We start from the raw sequence: 20,645 nt of genomic DNA, 5'->3' as shown, positions 1-20,645 counted from the left end.
TTGGGTTGAGAGGTAATGAGGAGGCTGATGCATTAGCAAAAAAGGCAACAGAACGAGAAATAGTAGATATACAGATTTTATTTAGTAGGTCAGAAATTAAGTCAATTATTAAAAAGAATATTATGAAAAAATGGCAGCTATATTGGGATAAAGAAATAAAAGGTAGACATATGTATCAAATACAGTCAACAGTGGGCAAAGGAAGAATATCAGGTAGGAGTAGGTATGAGGAGAATATGATTACAAGATTAAGATTGGGGCATACAATATTGATTTTGATTAAACTTGCTCATTTTGTGGTCTTTTTGAAGAAACTGCTGCCCATTTATTTTGTGAATACGTTTAGGGTTGATTTAAGTTCTTATATTTAACCCTACTAATGTGACCCACCCTTTTATCCTTAACGATATTATTTTTTATTACGGAATCCCAAAATTGTCATCTCTTGAATATGTTAATTTCTTTATTTTATATCCAAAAATTTTCATCCACAAGCAAAAGCGGCTTACTGTTGCTTTATGTTTTCCTCTTTTTCTTGTTGAATTTAACTCTCGTTTCATCCCTCAGGCCTAGGCCTATAAATAACAAAAAAAAAATGCATTTTTTAAATGTATTATAATGAATTATCTAAGAATATATATATTAAGATATCTTATATTATGTATGCAAACCCATAATATATATATATATATATATATATATATATACCTCATAACATCAGTAACTCGACAGCCCTACCTAGAACGGGTTTCCTCAGCGTTTGTAATGTCTGCACAAAGGAGACCTTGGACAGCTGTGCAAAGAATCACCTTTGGAGAAAACTGTTGATTTTCTACTCAAAAAATTTAAGTATCATTAATATTAAAATTAATATTACCCCAGAATGAATTGCATTGCTATCCCACCCCAAAACATACAATAATAACAACGATAAATGCTGACCAATACTTAATTATATTACTTTTTACTGAAAATGATATAATTCAATAAAACAAACAAAATGTAATGTATGTCATATGACATAGCTATGCATGAATACACTCTAGATGTGTATATAGTGTAACATATCTACATTTTCATTCAAACAATTAAATAAAGCATAAATTAAATAATTATATTTTATTTACTGACAACAATGAGAAATATTAGTAAATTAGTCAAAGAATGAATGAAAGTCACCATCACACAATAAACAAATGCATATACAAGTCAACACATGAAACAAAGCTTTATTCAAACTATAATCATGTATGTAGGCTACAGGCGCTGAACCCCACATCCTTCTGCCATCTAAACACAGCGCTGCGGCTTTATTCTGATGAATCAGCTGACCACCAGAGGTGAGCCGTTCCTTCGTGCCTGAGGTTGTTGCGTGTTGTGTTGTGCTTCACAATCTAAAGCAATAAGGGCAGGTGGAGCGATGGAGGGTCTCGTCAATGGCACCATCTCCAGGATTCAGCTCTGGGCTCCTCATCCTCAGTGCTCACACCAGCCTGCTGACATTTCAGATCCTACAAAAATACACAAAAGCAGTCATTTCAACTGTCATTTGATTTCAGTATTATTTAGAAGACAAAAACGCTTTTCACAAATGCCGCTATCATCTTCCCTTGCGTCCTGCTCCACCACAAAAGCTGTGCAGCAAATGCACAGAAATCAAGAATCAGAAAAGTGTTGTAATAGCTCTGTTTGAAATTACAATAATTAAAATAAACTACAACTTAAGATTTAAATAGTTGTTATTAATTTCTGTAGTATACTCACTCAAAGCCTTTGATGGCAGCATTCAGCTTCATGAGCTCCACCGGATAAACACATCTGTTCATCTGTCCCTGTAACATCCAGACAAGATTCACATCACCTCTGTGATTTATGAACTCAACACTACATTTACATGTTGAGGTTGTTTTAACTTTTTATCCAACATAAATGTTCCTCAATTTATCAACAGTAATGAACAAATAAAATAGATAACTTATGTTTAGTTACCTTATAAATTTGTTCTACATAATAGCACACATTCATCACTCAGATGTCTATTTCATGTTGTGATGTGCTCTTCTGCAATACTTACTGAAGATTTTCCTGTCAGATGTAAATAGACATTTAAAATAAGCGTCTTTACGATGTATATGGCTTATGTAAATCCACGTTAGAGACGTAACTTACGTGTCCTTACTGGAGCTCCCCTGTTGGCTTACGTTATACATAATAAAACGTGTTTTTACTGCAAAATCACAACTATAATATACTGTGTAACGTCTCTACACCTTCAACAATTCAACAGTTTACTCTACAGTAGTTCAACACTTGCAATTTTAACACAAGAAACCGTGTTTACTCACATTTGAAAGCACCCGCGTCGCTGATCTCTGCGATGTTTGATAATGACGTATCCTCTCGTGTGGTCTCCTGGGATAGAAGAGTATCCATCGGTTGAGCGGTTGAGCCATAAGGCTTGTTTGAGATGAGCAAAATCTGCGCAGAATCGATCACCGGTGATCAGCGCGAGATGCATGCCGGTTAGAAATGTGTCCGAGTGCGGTCCGCCTGGCTCTGATGTCATGCTGACGTATGTCAAAAATCTCTCGCGAGCGCAAGGCGCACCTGTCGGATTCTGCAGTCGCGCGCAGTTGCTCTCCACCGACTGCGCTGATCAAAAGCATGATGGGAAACGACTTACTGACGACACAGCTTAATGCTCATTGGCAACGAATGTCAGCTGATATTTTTTTTCCTTAATTCCAAGAAGTCCATTACCTAGCATAATACTATAAAAAAGAATTCTATAGTGCTTTATATACCCTTTTATTTTCTTGGTTTAAAGTTCTGTTTGTTGTAATTTTCTCTTTATTGTATTGCATGCTTGTGTTAATTTTGTACATTGACATTTTTGAACAACAGTAATCCATTAAATAAATTAGTCAATCAAACATGCATATCTAATGTGACGGTTTTACAATAAGGCCTCATGTTTGTGTTTTTATCTGAGATCTTTATCTAGGTATGTCTTATTCCAGGAGTGCAGTAAACAAAACCCACACATGCATGCTAATTTCTTAATTTAGAATGTGTTTTTGTTTTATATAATTTTTGAATATTAATTAGCTGTACACACTTTTATTGGTCATTAAACATGAAATCCAAACTTACATTAAAGGGGTCATATAATGGTACATGCACTTTTACAAGTTGATTGTACTGAAATGTGTGTTGGCAGTGCCTGTACACAACCATCATAAAATGATAAAAATCCATCCAGGGTTTTTTTTTTAATCTCCTTATATGTTTGAACCTCTCTGAAATCAAGCCGTTCGACCGTGTGACGTCACACGGTCGGACGCCCCTCCCACGATTGTGATTGACACCTGCAGCGTTTCAACACACACCCGCCCTCGCTCATGAGCGAGCTGTCAATCATAGTCCGCGCGTCATTGTTGATACCCTCACTGGAGCGCTGTCTATGAGCATAATGGCGTCTGCGATTGTTCTTCGGTGTAATAAGGAACACAGCAGTCATTTGAATGTTCCTAAATCTGAGCCATTGAAGATGCAGTGGCTGAGTTTTGTTTTTGAAGCGATATGCCCAAAGGATTGACGCGGGGATTCCCTCACGGGGATTCCCCACGATCGTCTGTGCTTTCCTGTTTGCGTGAATCATTTCACATCAGACAGCGTTACAAACGAGAAAAAACGGATCGGTACCTACCAACGTGTTACTGCTGAACCTCCAGAAGATGTGAGTGTAATGTTTTATTAACCTTTATATTAGTATATTATATTACTTTATATTTATATTAATCTTTGCAAATTTGCAAACCTTGCTGCACGCTTCATGATGAATGCATCTAAGGTTTACACTCCGGGTACATTACGGCATGTTTTCTATGTACGACGTTCTCAATATAATTAATAATCCCACGTTTATAATGAACAACGCGTGGTTATTGTGTTAGAATTGGTGTACGCACAGAACAGAGGGGCGGGGTGAGCAAAGCTCATTATCATTTAAAGCTGTATGCACTGAAACGGCGTGCTGAAAACAGAGCTGTTTTTGAGCAGGTAAAATTAGTGTTTTCTTACAATACTAATGAGAATTTTTAAAGTATATTACAAACTTTTAATTTAGACCCTAAAGAATCATATTAGCTTGTACAAAAATGGCATTATATGACCCCTTTAAGGTGACACACAATTGTGTAATATATTTATATGGAATATTTTTCATGTAAAAAAGGGATAGTTCACCCAAAGAACTATTTTTTTTCTTAGGGTAAACTATCCCTTAAGTAGGATAGACATCAAGTTAATCAGCTGTGCCATATCCCACTCTTAAATGTTTAACCCATAATTAGGGATAACAATGTAAATTTAATGCAGCATCTGTTTGCTCATCATTTCTCATTATGACTTTGATTATAAAAGGCATCCACAAAGTTTACAATTGTAGCAAGATGGAGAATATGTTGCTAACACTATCAGACTCCCAGGGAGCAATCACATTAACAGTAAGCAAAGAAATTGCTGAGAGAATAAAGAATGGTAAGTAAAAAATAATGAATTTTATTTTTATTGATTGAAATTCGTTTTTATAGACAAAAAATATGCAGCATATATAATGCAACAAGTGAGATCTGCAGCACAGAAACAAGGTAAGGCATTTTTCTTTTAACCAAAATACCATTATAACATTTAAAATGATCATGGGGATTTTTTATTATTGTGTTCTCTTTAGCAGATACTACCCACTGTCCAGCATCTCTTTCTCAGTGTCCCCCTCCACGTCCAGCATCTCTTTCTCAGTGTCCCCCTCCACGTCCAGCATCTCTTTCTCAGTGTCCCCCTCCACGTCCAGCATCTTTCTCAGTGTCCCCCTCCACTTCCAGCATCTCTTTCTCAGTGTCCCCCTCCACGTCCAGCATCTCTTTCTCAGTGTCCCCCTCCACTTCCAGCATCTCTTTCTCAGTGTCCCCCTCCACGTCCAGCATCTCTTTCTCAGTGTCCCCCTCCACTTCCAGCATCTCTTTCTCAGTGTCCCCCTCCACTTCCAGCATCTCTTTCTCAGTGTCCCCCTCCACGTCCAGCATCTTTCTCAGTGTCCCCCTCCACTTCCAGCATCTCTTTCTCAGTGTCCCCCTCCACGTCCAGCATCTCTTTCTCAGTGTCCCCCTCCACTTCCAGCATCTCTTTCTCAGTGTCCCCCTCCACGTCCAGCATCTCTTTCTCAGTGTCCCCCTCCACTTCCAGCATCTCTTTCTCAGTGTCCCCCTCCACTTCCAGCATCTCTTTCTCAGTGTCCCCCTCCACGTCCAGCATCTCTTTCTCAGTGTCCCCCTCCACGTCCAGCATCTCTTTCTCAGTGTCCCCCTCCAGTGATTGATCATCCAGTATCCCTTGTCGAGTGCCCTGTTGAAATAAGGAAAATAAATCTCACACAACCACACAATCTTCAATCCCCTTCCATGCAGTCAGAATGTCAAGAAACCCAACAAGGTATGCACTGTTTCTAATATGTATAAAGTTAACTAATATCCAATATGTATAAAGTTTATCTTTCACAATTTTAAACGGCTGTTTTCATAGAATTCACACACAGGACCACGCTGCTGCTGCTTGACCTCACACAAATGTATCTGCATTTGTACTACAGAAATAAAATAGCATTTTACAAAAAGCTGGAGCAAGCCTTCAAAGAAAAAGGTTATAACATCAGCAATGAAAAATTGCGCAAAAAACTTGGCAACCTGATCACTACTTACAAAAGGGCTAAAGACCGGTGTCGGTCAACAGGAGAGGGAAAAGTTACATGGGAGTATTACAAGGTTGGTGTGCTTTTTGTATTGAAATTACTGCAAATTACTTTACATAAAAAAATAATTTCTAAAGCATCTCTATTTACATTGTTTTACATGTTTTCTCAAAGGAAATGGAAGACTTATTTGGGAAATCTGGAGTTGGGAGTGCACCATCAGGCACAATCTGCTCGACTCCTCTGTTCAACACTACCTCGTCCCAGACCAAGTCCTCAATTGCACAGGCCACAGGCTCCCAAGAACAGCCTCTCCCAGAAGAACAACCAGGTCCCTCCACTGCTATGCCCTCCAAAGAAATGCACAGAAGGAGACAAACAGCATCCACATTCTGTGAAGTTTATGAAGCGCATTCAGAAAGGAGAACAGCTGCTCTAGAGTCACTAGTGCGGCCTGACTTGGAGCGCCGAAGAAGGCTTAAAGAGAGGCGGAGAAGGATGTTTGAAAAAAAATCTCTTACCTGCCTTGGAGAAATCATTGAACAACTAAAAAAAAAAATCAGTAAATCCCAGAAAATGATAATTGATCTATTAAAAAATAAAGTTTAACTATATAATCCATTCCCATGTGTATCATCATTTTATTGCTTATCACATCATTATAGAGAACACAAAACATTCCTCCCAAGACAGGGGACAGTGGTTGACTAGCAGAATATATGTCAATCATTTGATAGTAAGTGCTTAAAATAATCCTGTACAATCCCATCCACCACCTCATAAAACTATCAAATCAAATATTTTTGTCAAATCAAAAAGCTTCTTAAGATAAGTTTAATGGAGGGAACCGTTGAAGGTAGAACAAGTCAATGTGATGTTCACAGGCGGCCACAGATTGCATCTCTATAATGTGATGCATCATTGTGAATGTGGGCTTCTGGTGGGTATGGCTCATCCTCCATAACATCTGCCTGCTGATCCTCGTCAATTTGGTCATTGGATTTCAGGCAGATGTTATGAAGAATGCAACAGGCTGTGACTGCAGAAGAAATGTTCTTTACTTTTTTCATGTGAAGACATCTGAGTCTCCTGAATTTGGATTTTAAAATTCCAAATGCATGCTCAATAACTACACGAGCAGAATTCAGTTTCCTATTGAAGCATCTCTGCCTGACAGTCAAGTGGCCATTGTCTCTGTATGGCTTCATAAGCTGAAGTGAGAGAGGGTATGCAGAATCTCCAATTATATGCATGCCCTCAGGAACCAGGGAATGTGGATCTTCCTCAAGAAGTCGGCCTACCTCTGACAACCGAAATGCCCTTGAATCATGCCAACTACCAGGGTGACCCACACTGACATGACAGAACCGCCGCTGACTGTCACAGAATCCTGTAAGAATTACAGAATAGAACTGTTTCCTATTGATATAGGCCACATGATTCTCACAGTGCGGTTTTACTATTGGAATGTGGCATCCATCAACTGCACAGACAGTTTTAGGAAACCCAGCTGTTTCGAATTCTAACTGTGATATGTGCAGGGCTTGTCCTCTGGGCCAGGAGATGTAATGTGACAAATGTGTTATTACAAGAGAACAGAAATCATGCAGGTGTGTTGAAACTGTAGATTTGGTTATGTTAAATCTGTCTGCCACTCCTCTATAGGACTCTTGGTTGGAAAGAGTCCATAGAGAGGCAAGTATACTGTTTGTCAGCGGCACCGTAGTCTGCTGTTTATTCATGTAAAAAGGACCAAGTGTATTAATTAAATCCTGCATTAGGAAGAGAAAAAAAATAGTTATCATATAATAAAAACATGGACACATGAATGTTCATGGGGGGGGGGGGGGGCAGCATATGCCTAACATGATGTTTTTTTTGCCTACATACCTCCACATGCCCTCTAGAAAGTCTGAAATGACTTTGAAACTCAGAAGGACTGTACAAATGGACCACATTCTCAACAAAGTGAGTAATTTTAGGGACATTCCTAAGAGAGAGAAAACATTTCTTGCTATTGGCTTAATTTACGTTTTAATGAAATCCTTTAAACCTTTATTTTATTTAATGCTCAATAATCTGCAGTCTGGACTGTTTATTTTCATTAGATCTATTCACCTTGCAACATACCAAGACCAGATAGATTTATATCCCTACTATTTACTGAAAAAGCCATTTTAAGTAATGAGCACTTCACCTTCGGTGATTACCCTCATCATAACCATCTTCATGCAAAAGCAGTGGTATTTCAATTGCATCTACTTCGTCTGCGATAAAGAACGCGAACGCGATCTCTTCCATTCCTGACGTTTGCAGTCCACAACACAGCGAGATTCAGAAAGTGTCCGGCTTGCCTGCACTTTTTTAACTCCTCCCCAGCTAACAATTTAACGTTCTGGGAACGTTAGTTTTTGGTTCGTTTGCTAACGGCTCCAGGTTTGTATCTGGTAAATTACCCCACTAATAATGCCCAGAATGGTACCAAACTACTACAGTAGTACAAATAGGTTCTGTACTCATTAAACGAGGCATTGGAAAGTTTGTAAGTACATCAGGATTTTATTTAAATAACACTTGCCTGACGGCGAATGCTACTGCTGATGTTGACGTCACTTTATGAGTACAGAACCTATTTGTACTACTCATTTTCCCCGACATAGAGCAGACCGGCACACAACAAAAACTGCTGTTCGGATGTTCCCTTTTCTGATATTTTAGCCTTCGGGACATTTTAATTAAAACAGAAGTAAGAATTTTAGTGTAATAAGCAAAAATTAACAGTAAACTCAGAGATCACCTACCGCTGCAGATGTGTACGGAAGTGAAAAGCGGAAATGCTTAGACCTCTTTCCGGTTCAACCGCTGGGCGCTCCGCATAACCCCTATTGGGGGGATTTTGTAGAGGAGTGAACCTGCATAGAAAATTACAATAGATAACAAGCATAGATAAATACAATAGAAGAAAAACACAGTTGAAATAAGCAGTGCATTATGTTTTTCAGTTAAATCTAACTTATCAGGTACAGAAATTGATTTATCAAAATGTAAAATAAGTCTTCAGTGTAAAAATAAAATAACTATAAAATTAATGTATCTTTGCTAAAGCTACAAGTAATTTTCTCTTTTGATGTTTGATCACCATTGGCGACACAAACAGCTGCGGGTACGTTAGGCTGCTGTCCCTTTAAGACGAATGCGCAGAACTAATATAAATGACACGCATCCGTTTTCTTTCTGTTTAAAACACAAGACAAGAGGAAACTCGCCATTTTGACTTCATTTTGCGTGCACGTGTCTGTAAAAAAAAAGTGAAAGAGAACTGAATTCGGCTAAACTCACCTTCTTCATCTACTCACTGTGGGTGGCATCAAGGTCTTGTCCTGAAGAATACAGGGCCAAACAATAGGGATTTTATCTCATCTGGTAACAAGAGCAAAGCCATAACTTTGAGAACTCTACTGATATATTTAGCCCCTGATATTGCATTGGGGATATCAATTCAAACATTTTTAAAGGCTAAGAGTATGAGCCACAGCTGCCCAAGATATCAAGGGGTTGCAAATTAGTCATGGCTATAAACCTGTATGCATGGCATCTACTTTGTATTTTTTATAAAGCAATGTTCTATGCATTTGTCCGTCAAATAAACATTAAATAAATAAATCTGTGAAAAATAACTGCCTAAAGTTGTCGACCCCCTGAACCGCATTTAAAAGTACAAAGAATTTCAGTATTGATCAATAAAAAAAATACATAAATACCTTTGAGTTGGACAGTATGGTGTCAGTCTCATTGGCCAACATAATTCAAAACAGACCTAAAGAAATAAAATAAAATATAGTAATCATCAGGATATCATGTTATCATAATAGTTAAATGAATTATTATAACTATGACCATTATAATATTGTATTAGTCGCCTATTATTTAGCTGATTATTTAGCTTACAGGCTTCTCAAGGACAATCTCACTGAAAAAACTTGGGGTTAATGATTTTAAAATGTGAGACTTATTTCAAAAGCATAAATCTTACAGACCCCAAACCTTTGAACAGCAGTGCACTGCATGTTTGAGGTGGTTTTGCTTACTAGTCATATGGTTCATAGAGATTTTCTTGGACAGGGAGTGCAGCAGGCCATCACAGCATGATGATCTAGGAACATAACATGCTGTTTGTCACAGAGCCAAAAATATTACATGTGATAGGTTTATTACAAGGAACCAAGCTAGAACAGAGGTGAAATGCATAAAAGATAAATATATACAAATCTTAAGATAATATATTGTGAAATAAATGCATATGGAATTATTATCATGATTAAACAATAACTCACCCCTTGTTGTAGAGTTTTATTTTTTCTCTCGCTATTCTGAAATCACATTTTAGCAATATTGGTATGTGATGTCACTGATTAAGTTAACAATACAGTGCATTCTTTTAGGTTAGCCTAAATAAATTAGCTTACTTCCCATTGACAAATTACCAGCAAAACTATCAAAAACTGTTATCTACACTAAATATGTGGTTAAAAACCCAAACTTTCATAAATAAGACCTCAACTTAACGTAACTTAGGCCTAACGTTGTCTTTTGAAAACGGTTAGCTAGCGTAGATGCTAACGGACTTTTTCAAAGACATAAAACCATTTTTTTTAAATAAATATTTAACAGAAGCGTGTCAATTACACGTAAGAAATGTGTCAGGGGCGTTTGTGTGTATTATTTGTGAGATTTTGTTGTCTAAACTTACCTGAAAGCAGTGAAACCAACAGCGAGAGACGGGAGTTTTGTTGTTTGTCAGTTGTCGATGACGTTTCCATCTGCTCTCGCGCAGCGCACGTGCTCCAGTGTTTGATCACGCGCATGCGCATTAAAACACTTCAAAGTCACGCAGCATTTAAATAAACATTACAGAACTAAAATATATAACATAATTTAAAATATCATTAATAAAAAGTTATTGCGAATAGATCTGAACGTTGTTGGTTATCTTATAACCTTAGGGGACCGTACTGACGACGTTGTCAGTTGAATCTGCCTGTTAATAGTAAGTGATATTAAAATAATAACCTGCAGAGAACGTTCTTAGAACGTTCTCTTTAGGTTATAAAAATAAAACCTAAAACCTGCAAGGAAACGTTCTGGGAAGGTTCTCTTTAGGTTATAAAAATTAAACCTAAAGATAACCTACAGGGAACGTTCTGGGAAGGTTCTTTAGGTTATAAAAATTAAACCTAAAAATAACCTACAGGGAACGTTCTGGGAAGGTTCTCTTTAGGTTATAAAAAATAAACCTAAAAATAACCTACAGGGAACGTTCTGGGAAGGTTCTCTTTAGGTTATAAAAATAAAACCTAAAAATAACCTGCAGGAAACGTTCTGGGAAGGTTCTCTTTAGGTTATAAAAATTAAACCTAAAAATAACCTGCAGGGAATGTTCTGGGAAGGTTCTCTTTAGGTTATTAAATAACAACCTGCAGGGAACGTTCCCAGAACGTTCTCTTTAGGTTATAAATTTAGACCTAAAAATAACCTACAGGGAACGTTCTGGGAACGTTCCCTTAATGTTATGAACATAGATCCTAAAAATAACCTACAGGGAACGTTCCCAGAACGTTCTTGTTTGGTTCCCAAAAAAATAACCAAATGGGAACCAAACGGGAACGTTAGGGGAACGTTCTGTGTTTGCTGGGTCCCCTCACTGCAGCCGCCTACTCTCGCTTACAATTCAGGCGAGGCAAGGCGCATCTCAAACAAGCCTATATCATGTATAAACGCGTTTATATATGATATCTATGGGTTGAGCACTCAAAAATCTGGCCGAAAGCAGTAAGCCATCCGGGAACTTCTCGCCTACTCTTTTATGAATACTGATGTTTCGAACGTACTGCTTCCTTCACGTACTGTTTTCGCATACTATCTATATAGTAGGAAAGTAGGCATATTCGAACGCACTTAAGTCCGAATCTCGCGATAATTAGTACGTCACCCAGGTAATTCTCGCCTACTCTTTTGGATTCGTACTTTTTCGCTCGCCTACTCTTTTTCCCATACTAAATAGTACGGAAGTAGGCATATTCGAACGCACTTAAGTCCGAATCTCGCGATAATTAGTACGTCACCCAGGTAATTCTCGCCTACTCTTTTGGATTCGTACTTTTTCGCTCGCCTACTCTTTTTCCCATACTAAATAGTACGGAAGTATGCGGTTTCGAACGCAGCATAAGTGAACTTTTTTTATGGAGTAAGTTACATCTCTAAACTTACACAAAAAATAGAGATGTCAGTCGTTCTCATGGCAACTCGTCTGCGCCTACAGAGAGCGCTATTGAAACGAGTCTCAGGTGCACGACCAGGGAGTCAGACTCTGACCAGGGGTTTGGTTACCCTTTAAGTAAGTTACTTATTGAAATTAAGTACCTACTCAGTATGAGTATGCGGTTTCGAACGCAACCCTATGCGAATTGGGACGCAGCACATCTCTGATCTCCTAACGCATGTGACGCAAAACGAGTTTACGTCACGACGTCCGCTGTACTTTTTTGGCACGTACCATTTTAATTGAAAAAGGGGTCTGTTATTCTTACTCACGTCTACCTTAATGAATAACAGTTTAGGATTGGCCAATAATATCCAGATTAAATGTGAATGCACGCATTGTGAAACATAATTTATTATTCCTTTGCACAACAATGTATCTTTAATGAAGTATGAACGCTGATAATTTGGGTGAAATACCCTTCCTTTATAATGGTATACTACACCGCTCTCTGCCATCGTTCTTTTCTCTCAGCGATCCACAGCAATGAGGTAAGATTTCTAGGCCTACTGATGTAGACATAATCAAAGCCCCCGAAAATGATGTTATTCGCTGATGTTTTGACAAAATGTTGAAGTGAAGGCATTGTCTTATGGACTTCATCCCAAGTTCATGGGTTCTGGCTTTGTAATGAGCTTTAAAAGCTAGGCCGCTGTTCGCTTAGTGTTCCGCGTTGTCTCGTGCTCGGACCAAACAATCAGACTAAACTCATTTATCAACACAGCTGGCCTTATAAAGTTAATAAATACATTTCTAAAGAAATGTTTTGACTGCCTAAAATAGTAGGATTTGGTCCTGCTGTTTAAGCTAACGTTATATGGTGCAAAAAAGAAAGAGATTTACCTAGTTAATAGTTATGTGAGTTATGTGAATATAGTTATAATTTTACATGCAGAAGTGACGTGTTATTACTGGTACTGTTATAATATACATACGCGGGTAATTAACTGATGTTCACGTCAGTTAGGCTATTCACTTAAAAACCCAACTGTTAAAGTTGTTATACACACAACTGTTATACATACAAAAACGTATTTTTAAGGCTTTATTTTGGTTAGCAAGAAAAGTTTTGGAAATAAGGAAATGGAATGTTCTTTTTAGGTTTGCATAAAGTCCCCTTAAATTTCAGCAACTTCGTTCTAATGTTCCCAAAATGTTTGCCTAATCTCTTTAACTTACTGTAATATAATTTAACATGCTGTATGTCAGTAACGTTAATCATCCAGCACTCCGGCATCCATATATAAACTAAATACAGTCTGTGCTTGCAAAGTTAACATGGCTTATGGTTTATTTTTTGTTTAGTCATTTTATCATATATATATTATATGATAAAATGGGGGGGGGGGGGGGGGGGGTTAAACTATGTCTTTATTATTATCATTATAGTTATCATACTTGGTGATGTGAATGGGCCTTTGGCAAGGAAAAGTGAAAGGTAATCAGGATTGCGATTTGTCAGAAAAATAGCTTACTAATATTTCTGAACAGAGTTCCCCCTCACTACAGTATGTCACATGTTCAATGTACATTCTAATGTACAGGGACAAAAATGAAAGCTGTATTAAACATTTATATGTGTGTTTGTGTATATATATATATATATATATATATATATAAGTATATAACATAACATAAGTATATATATATATAGAGAGAGAGAGATCTATCTATCTATCTATCTATCTATCTATCTATCTATCTATCTATCTATCTATCTATCTATCTATCAGTCGTGCTCAGAATTAATCATACCCCTGGTAAATATGATCAAAAATGGCTGTAAAAGATAAATCTGCGTCGTTTATCCTTTTGATCTTTCATTCAAAAAATTGGCAAAATCCTAACTTTCATTTAAAGGGTAACTAAACCCTAAACCAACTTTTTTTATTTAATGATTTGTAAGAATGAGGCTTTATTAGTGCTGTTCATTGATTCGAGTAACTTTTTTGACATTTGGGTATAAAGTGTTTTGATTTTACAATATATGGTGTAAAAACGTCTGAGTGCTGCCCTCTTAACCCTCCTGTTACCCTCAAATCTACCAACATCTTTTACCCACTGGGGTCAATTTGACCCCAGCAATTTAAACCCCCACAATTTGATTTTTTCCCCAAAGGTTTAAGTCAGGTACTTTATGTTTCTTTGTTAACTACTTAAATAGCCCTTTAAATAAAACACCACCAACCCCCCACCCCCACCCCCACCCCTTATACATCCAGAATACCTATTGCACGACTATGGACAAATTAGCAAATCACTATAAAATGTCACTGATTTATCTAAAATTCAAAAATTATATATATTTTTGGTGTTTTAATAGCTTTTTATTTATTATATTATACAATATATTTTATCAAGGATGGGTTTGGGGTCAATATGACACTCCCATTGATAGTCTCAGGATGCCTCACTGTTGGCACGACACAGGACTCATGGTAGCGTTCACCTTTTCTTCTCTGGACAATCGATTTTCCAGATGTTGTAATCAGATACATTAACTTTGCACCAGTCTTCTGCTGTCCAATTCTTATACTTCCTGCAGAATTTCAGCCAATATTTGATGTTTTTATTGGAGAGAAGTGGCTTCTTTGCTGCCCTTCTTGACACCAGGTCGTTGTCCAAAAGTCTTGGCCTCGCTGTGTGTGCAGATGCACTTACACCACACCTGCTGCCAATATTGAGCAGTTCTGCACTGGTGGTGACACGATTCCCTAGCTGATTCCTCAGGAGGAGAAGTTCCTGGTACTTGCTGGACACTCTGGGACATCCTAACGCCTTCTTCACTGCAGCCGAACCTCTATTCTTGAAGCTCTTGATGATCAGGTAAATGGAGGCCATTTTGATGCAAAGATGATCCTCCATCTTTCTTTGGAGGAAACCATTGCTAACAGAAGAACACAATGATTGGAAGCACTTCTTCCTTCCATATAGCAATTATGTGCTGATGATATGATTAGTAAAATGATGTTAGCTGGTAATTTGGTGCCAAGGACAAAAACAGTGAAATTTGGGGTTTTGTGATAAAGCTTTTTGAAATTATGTACAATGCCTCTGATCACTCTGCACAATAATCTAGAAAAATGTGAATCAACATCATAACAACTGAAGCAGCAAAAAATTCTAATTTGGCCACAGCTGTACCCTGTCATTCAAGTGGGAAGTGTCCGGCTGAACAAGGTGATGTTGGTGGCACATCCGCTGTTCAGCTCCCGCAAAAGGTCCACGTACTCGTAGGAGATGCCCTGTTGTTGTAGGCCGAGCAGTACAGCATTGATCTCTATGCTGTCGAAGGCTTTCTCGTAGTCTACGAAGGCCAGTACCAAGGGCATCTTGTACTTCCGGCAGCGTTTGAGCAGTTGGTTCAGCACGTGGATGTGGTCCATTGTGCTGTAGCCAGACCGGAAGCTGGCCTGTTTGGGTGGCTGTTGTTCGTCCAACTGCCTGGCTAGTTGGTTGTACAGCACCTTGGTGAAAACCTTGTACACAGTCGGCAGGAGCCAGATTGGCCGATAATTCCTCAGCTGTTCGCGGTCACCCTTCTTGTACAACAGCACTGTCTTGGCCGTCTTCCGCTGATCTGGTGTTCTTCTCTCCGCTATAGCGGCTGAAACGGCTGGCCAATGCTGCCCAAAGCATCGGTCCACCCTCTTTGAGCAGCTCAGCCTCGATTCCGTCCAGCTCTGGCGCCCGGTCTTTCTGGATGTTCTGGATCACATGCCTGACGTCACTGGTCAACACTGACGGGATGGCTGGTATGGCATCGTCCTGCATTTCGGGCGGGTCGACTGGTGTCTTGCTGGCGAACAGGTCCGTATAGAACCCAAAAACCCCCCCAAAAACTTTGCTAAGAGGTCATTTTCAATTGAGAAGGAGCATAAAGAGAGAGCTCACAAAGCACAAAGAGAAATGGTTTATAAGGCTTCTGTGGAAGCTTTCATACATTTGCTCCTCCCCTATATTATGTTTTCCCCTCCCCCACGGAACAAAATATCAAAGTTTTCCCTTCCCTGGAAATAAATAATTGGCACTAGAAATATCTAATTTCTTGTGAGAATTATGATTCCCCCCTCCACTATATCGTGTGAACTATCAGTGGTTCTCGCAATACTTGAAGTAGGCCTATGGTAATGTTAGGTTAGGGCCCTAAAGCAGAGGGAAGGTTTTTGAAGATCATAAAATCTCAACTTATAATGACCTCAATATCATCCAAAATAAATGTGGGATTTGTGCCTAATCACCAATGTGAACAACAAAAAATTTGATATTTCTTATATGTTTTATACAGCAAAATGAGCCTGGGGTCAAATTGACCCCAAAGAACACCGATGCTACAAAAGTACGTACAGAGCATTGAAAACCTATCATCATGTTAATTTTATGTTTACCCAGTTGTCCCCATTAAATTAGAAAAAGTCTTTAAATATGAAGCAAAAAAAATGTTTTAAAGTATGTATTTAGAGACGTTAAACACTGAATGGGGTCAAATTGACCCCAAAGGTAATAGGAGGGTTAAGGTTGAACGGTGGCTACTGCAGTTGAATTTTCCTATTGGATGTTGCGGTGGCAAGTGACGTAAAAGGTGGCAGGTGACGTAAGCAGGTTCCAGCTCTACCACGCCCCTGGTACGAGCTCACCACGCCCTTGGTATGAGCTAGTGTAGATTTATCTGTGTACAGTGGTCAGGAGGGTACGTAGGTGTAGTGTTGCTGGGTGCAACAGCACTGCTGGACTGCATAACTTTCCAGCAGACTTGGAAAATAGGCGACAGTGTTTGCATGCACTTGGCCTGGAAGACCGTGAGTGTGAAACATGTATTTTTGCGGGATTGCTTCTCCAACGCAATAGAGGTGGAAATGGGCTTCTCCACACAGCTCGCGCTGAAAAGCGACGCAGTGACAAACGCTGCTCTTCCTGCATGGACTCCACCACAGCAGCGGCGTCTTGATGTGAGTGATCATATTTAATCACCATTTATGGTTAGGCTAAAGTTATTCCTCTGGGGTCGACAAACGCGTCGGCGCATTTTGCTGGATTTTTTCACATAGCGGCAAAATATGAATATGCCTATATAGAGAGCGCGCGCTATTGACATCCAACTTGATAAAACCAGAGAATGACGGGCTCTGATAAAACTCATCAGATGCATATTTACGTCGTCTTGCGAACCTGTGAGCAAACTCCATTTTAGAGTCTGACAGCAGGACTCTCAGGTGTACGCCCCCCCGCTCACGGTTCGTCCCTTCTCTCTCCGCTGGGGTCTGCCCACTTTTCTAGCATTTTTCAAATATTGACAGTGGGTGGAGTCAGGCTCTGACCAGGGGTTTAGTTACCCTTTAAGTAAAAGAATTGAAAGTGGGGGGGAAATCACATTATAAAATAAATGTTTTTCTCCAAAACACGTTGGCCACAATTATTCATACCCTTTTATTAAATACCTTTTTTGCAATCTCCTTTTGCCAAGATAACTGCTCTGAGTCTTCTCCTATAATGCCTGATGAGTTTGGAGAATAACTGACAAGAGATCAAAGACTATTCCTCCATACAGAATCTCTCCAGATCCTTCAGATTCCCAGATCCATGTTGATGCTTCTTCTCTTCAGTTCACTCCACTCATCAGGTCAGGGAACTGGGACGGTCATGGTAGAAGCTTCATTTTGTGCTCCCTAACACATTTTTGTGTTGATTTTGATGTTTGTTTTGGATCGTTGTCCTGATGGAAGATCCAATTTCCAAGATCCCATTATAAGATTTCTAGCAGAGGCCGTCAGGTTTTGATTTTTTATCTTTTGATATTTGATAGAATCCACGATGCCATGTATCTGAATAAGAAGTCCAGGACCTCCAGCCGAAAAATAGGCCCACAACATATAAGATCCAATGGTATATTAAATTGTACACATGGGGTACTTTTTATCCTTGTGTGCACCAAACCCATCTAGCGTGTTTGCTGCCAAAAAGCTCTTTTTTTAGTTTCATCTGACCACAGAACCCTGTGCCGTTTGAAGTTCCAGTCGTGTCTGACAACTGATGCTGGAGTTTGTTTTTGGAGGAGCGAGGAGCATTTTTCTTGAAAACCTCCCGAACAACGTGGGGATGTAGAGGTTGTTTGATTTTTGTTTTTTAATAGGCTTTCTGACCGCAAGACTCAACTAATCTCTGCAATTCTCCATCTGTGATCCTTGGAGAGTCTTTGGCCACTCAATCTTTCCTCCTCACCGTCCATTAAGACAATATAGACACACGTCCCCTTCCTGGCAGATTCGTAACATCTTTAGTTGATTACAATTTCTTAATTATTGCCCTGATGGTCAAAATGGGGATTTTCAATTCTTTAGCTATTTTCTTACAGCCACTCTCTATTTTGTGATGCTCAACAATCTTTTGCTGCACATCAGAACTATATTCTTTGGTTTTACTCATTGTGATGGATGATTAAGGGAATTTGGCCTTTGTGTTTCCTCATATTTAAACTCCTGTGAAACAAGAAGTCATAGCTGGACAATTTCATGTTCCTAGTCACCCTGGTGTGCTAAAAAAGGTAAATATTAATGGGAATATACTTCAGAGATATTTTTTTCATAAAAAATAAAATGTTTTGAATGAAAGATCAAAAGGATAAACGATGCAGATTTATTTTTTACAGCCATTTTTGATCATATGTACCAGGGGTATGATTAATTCTGAGCACCACTGTATGAATATATATATACATATATTATTAGTGCTGTCAGTTAAACGCGTTATTAACGGCGTTAACTCAAACCTATTTTAAAGAGGCTATATGCGATTTTCTGAAATTTAAACTCGTGACTGACACCTGTGGCCAAAAAAACGAACTGCTCTTCCTTTCTGCTCGCTCTCGTACGTGCACACTTCACAAGTCATCCGCTGCAAAGAAGTCAACATTATGTTTACAGAGGTAAGAACAGTCAAATACATATATTGTTTGAGAAACTAAGTTTGTTTGCTGACTAGCGGCGGTGGCAGAGTGATCTGAAACGTTTAACATGAACGTGCTTGACGTCACATCCGCAGACAGCGCGCAAAAAATCCGACCCGACAGAAAATAGGAAAAATAGGATACAGGCTTATAGGTGCACCCACTGTGAGCGGACAAGGTGTCAGGAGATGTTTGAGTCATAAATGATAAAATAAAAAGGCTATTGTTATGTTTATTTTGGGGAAAAAGTTGCATATAGCACCTTTAATGGCATCAATTTTTTTATCGCGAGATTAACGCTCTTTTTGGCCTAGCAAACTTTGTAGTTTTCTTCACATGCTGTTGCAACAACTAGTAATGTTAGAAAAACTATAAATGGATGCCAATAAGATTCTGAATGGAAAGTTTACTTTTTAAAAAGTTGTCAAATGGTTCCATTGACAAGACCAAAGTGATCTGTGTGTTTTGTCGTTGTGAACTGAGCCATCATCACAGCACGTCCAGTCTGAAATGCCACTTGATGGCGAAGCACACAGCTGATGGGAATTCTCTGATGCGATTATTTGCTCCAAGTGAGAATGTTAGTGTGAAATTGAATACTACAGTATATGCCAATGTTGTTTTCAATAATGTTGATGAGAGCATTAAAATGAGAAAAATATAATGGGACAAAAAGAAATCAAGGGACATTTAGAATAGATAATAATGTGCGATTAATTGCGAGTTAACTATGACATTTTTTATATATATATATGTATACACACACACACACACACATATACTTGTGCGCGCTTGTTCAGGAAGTAAAGTAAATTGTGCAGTCTAACTCTTAATATCGATTTATCAAGGAAATATATTGCGATTTAATTATAGTTATCATTTTATTGACCGTTCACAATGACCAGCCCCCTTTAGTTACTGTTGCTCTGTCCGACGGCGACAAGCCATGACGCTCTCACACCACACCACGTTCTCACGCAGTGAAAAATACATTGAGGAGCAAAGAGGACACTGACAACACGCTGACAGACAGGACAGAGCAAGTTACTTTTGATATGAAACAAAGTCTCAACTTTCAAATTTGGTCTCTTTTTTTTTTTTTTTTTTTTTTTGAGAAATTTAAACAATATATACCGTTTTGTGGCTCTTTAATGTGTCATTAAACACAATTCTATACATCTGCTTAATTTTTTTATTTTTAATAATTTATGCTGTCATTCCTCTTTATTTGAGATGTTTAGAATTGTCATATGCACTTTCTGTTTTTATTTATCTCTCTAAATAAAAGTACATGAGATGAGTTTGAATTTTAATATTTGATCTTTCAGCATGCTCAGACTGCAGAAGCGCTTGGCATCCAGTGTCTTGCGCTGTGGCAAGAAGAAGGTCTGGCTGGACCCAAATGAAACCAATGAGATTGCAAATGCCAATTCCCGTAAGATTTTTGTTTATTTATTTCTTGTCAATACATATTAAACAGCTTTACTTTCACAGTCTTTTCAACCACACAGTATTGATATTTCTGTGTTACACATATTCAAATGATCACAGAAGTACTGAGATAAAAGTTTATAGTGCGAGTATAAACACTGATGTCTACGGTAGTATGATTGACATATGTCTCGTCCAATCAG

At 38.5% G+C, this 20,645-nt stretch overlaps 2 protein-coding genes across 3 annotated transcripts in view; one reads left to right on the top strand and one right to left on the bottom strand.

Annotated features, from left to right (window-relative positions):
• Positions 1–6,627: 6,627 nt before the first annotated feature.
• On the bottom strand, positions 6,628–7,491 carry LOC308706357 (uncharacterized protein; the record flags this gene model as incomplete). Its single annotated transcript, XM_081391951.1, has 1 exon — positions 6,628–7,491. The coding sequence occupies one exon, from the start codon at positions 7,489–7,491 to the stop codon at positions 6,628–6,630; it is 864 nt and encodes a 287-aa protein (XP_081248077.1).
• A 4,680-nt stretch (positions 7,492–12,171) lies between these two features.
• Positions 12,172–20,645, top strand: part of LOC308706595 (large ribosomal subunit protein eL19-like) — a 51,103-nt gene continuing 42,629 nt past the window's right edge. Inside the window, exons 1-2 of one of the 2 annotated variants that reach the window (XM_081392347.1) lie at positions 12,172–12,559; positions 20,340–20,446. In XM_081392347.1, the coding sequence (XP_081248473.1) occupies positions 12,555–12,559; positions 20,340–20,446 (112 nt within the window). In that variant the 5' untranslated portion in view covers positions 12,172–12,554. Of the gene's footprint in view, positions 12,560–15,677; positions 15,879–20,339; positions 20,447–20,645 lie in introns of those variants that run through there. The other variant, XM_081392346.1, reaches the window with a different exon arrangement.

Source organism: Scardinius erythrophthalmus, assembly GCF_964197995.2.
Source record: "Scardinius erythrophthalmus genome assembly, chromosome: 18".
NCBI classification, from domain to species: domain Eukaryota; kingdom Metazoa; phylum Chordata; class Actinopteri; order Cypriniformes; family Leuciscidae; genus Scardinius; species Scardinius erythrophthalmus.
Note: the sequence above shows the minus strand (reverse complement) of the source record. Positions and strands in the feature narration are given on the sequence as shown.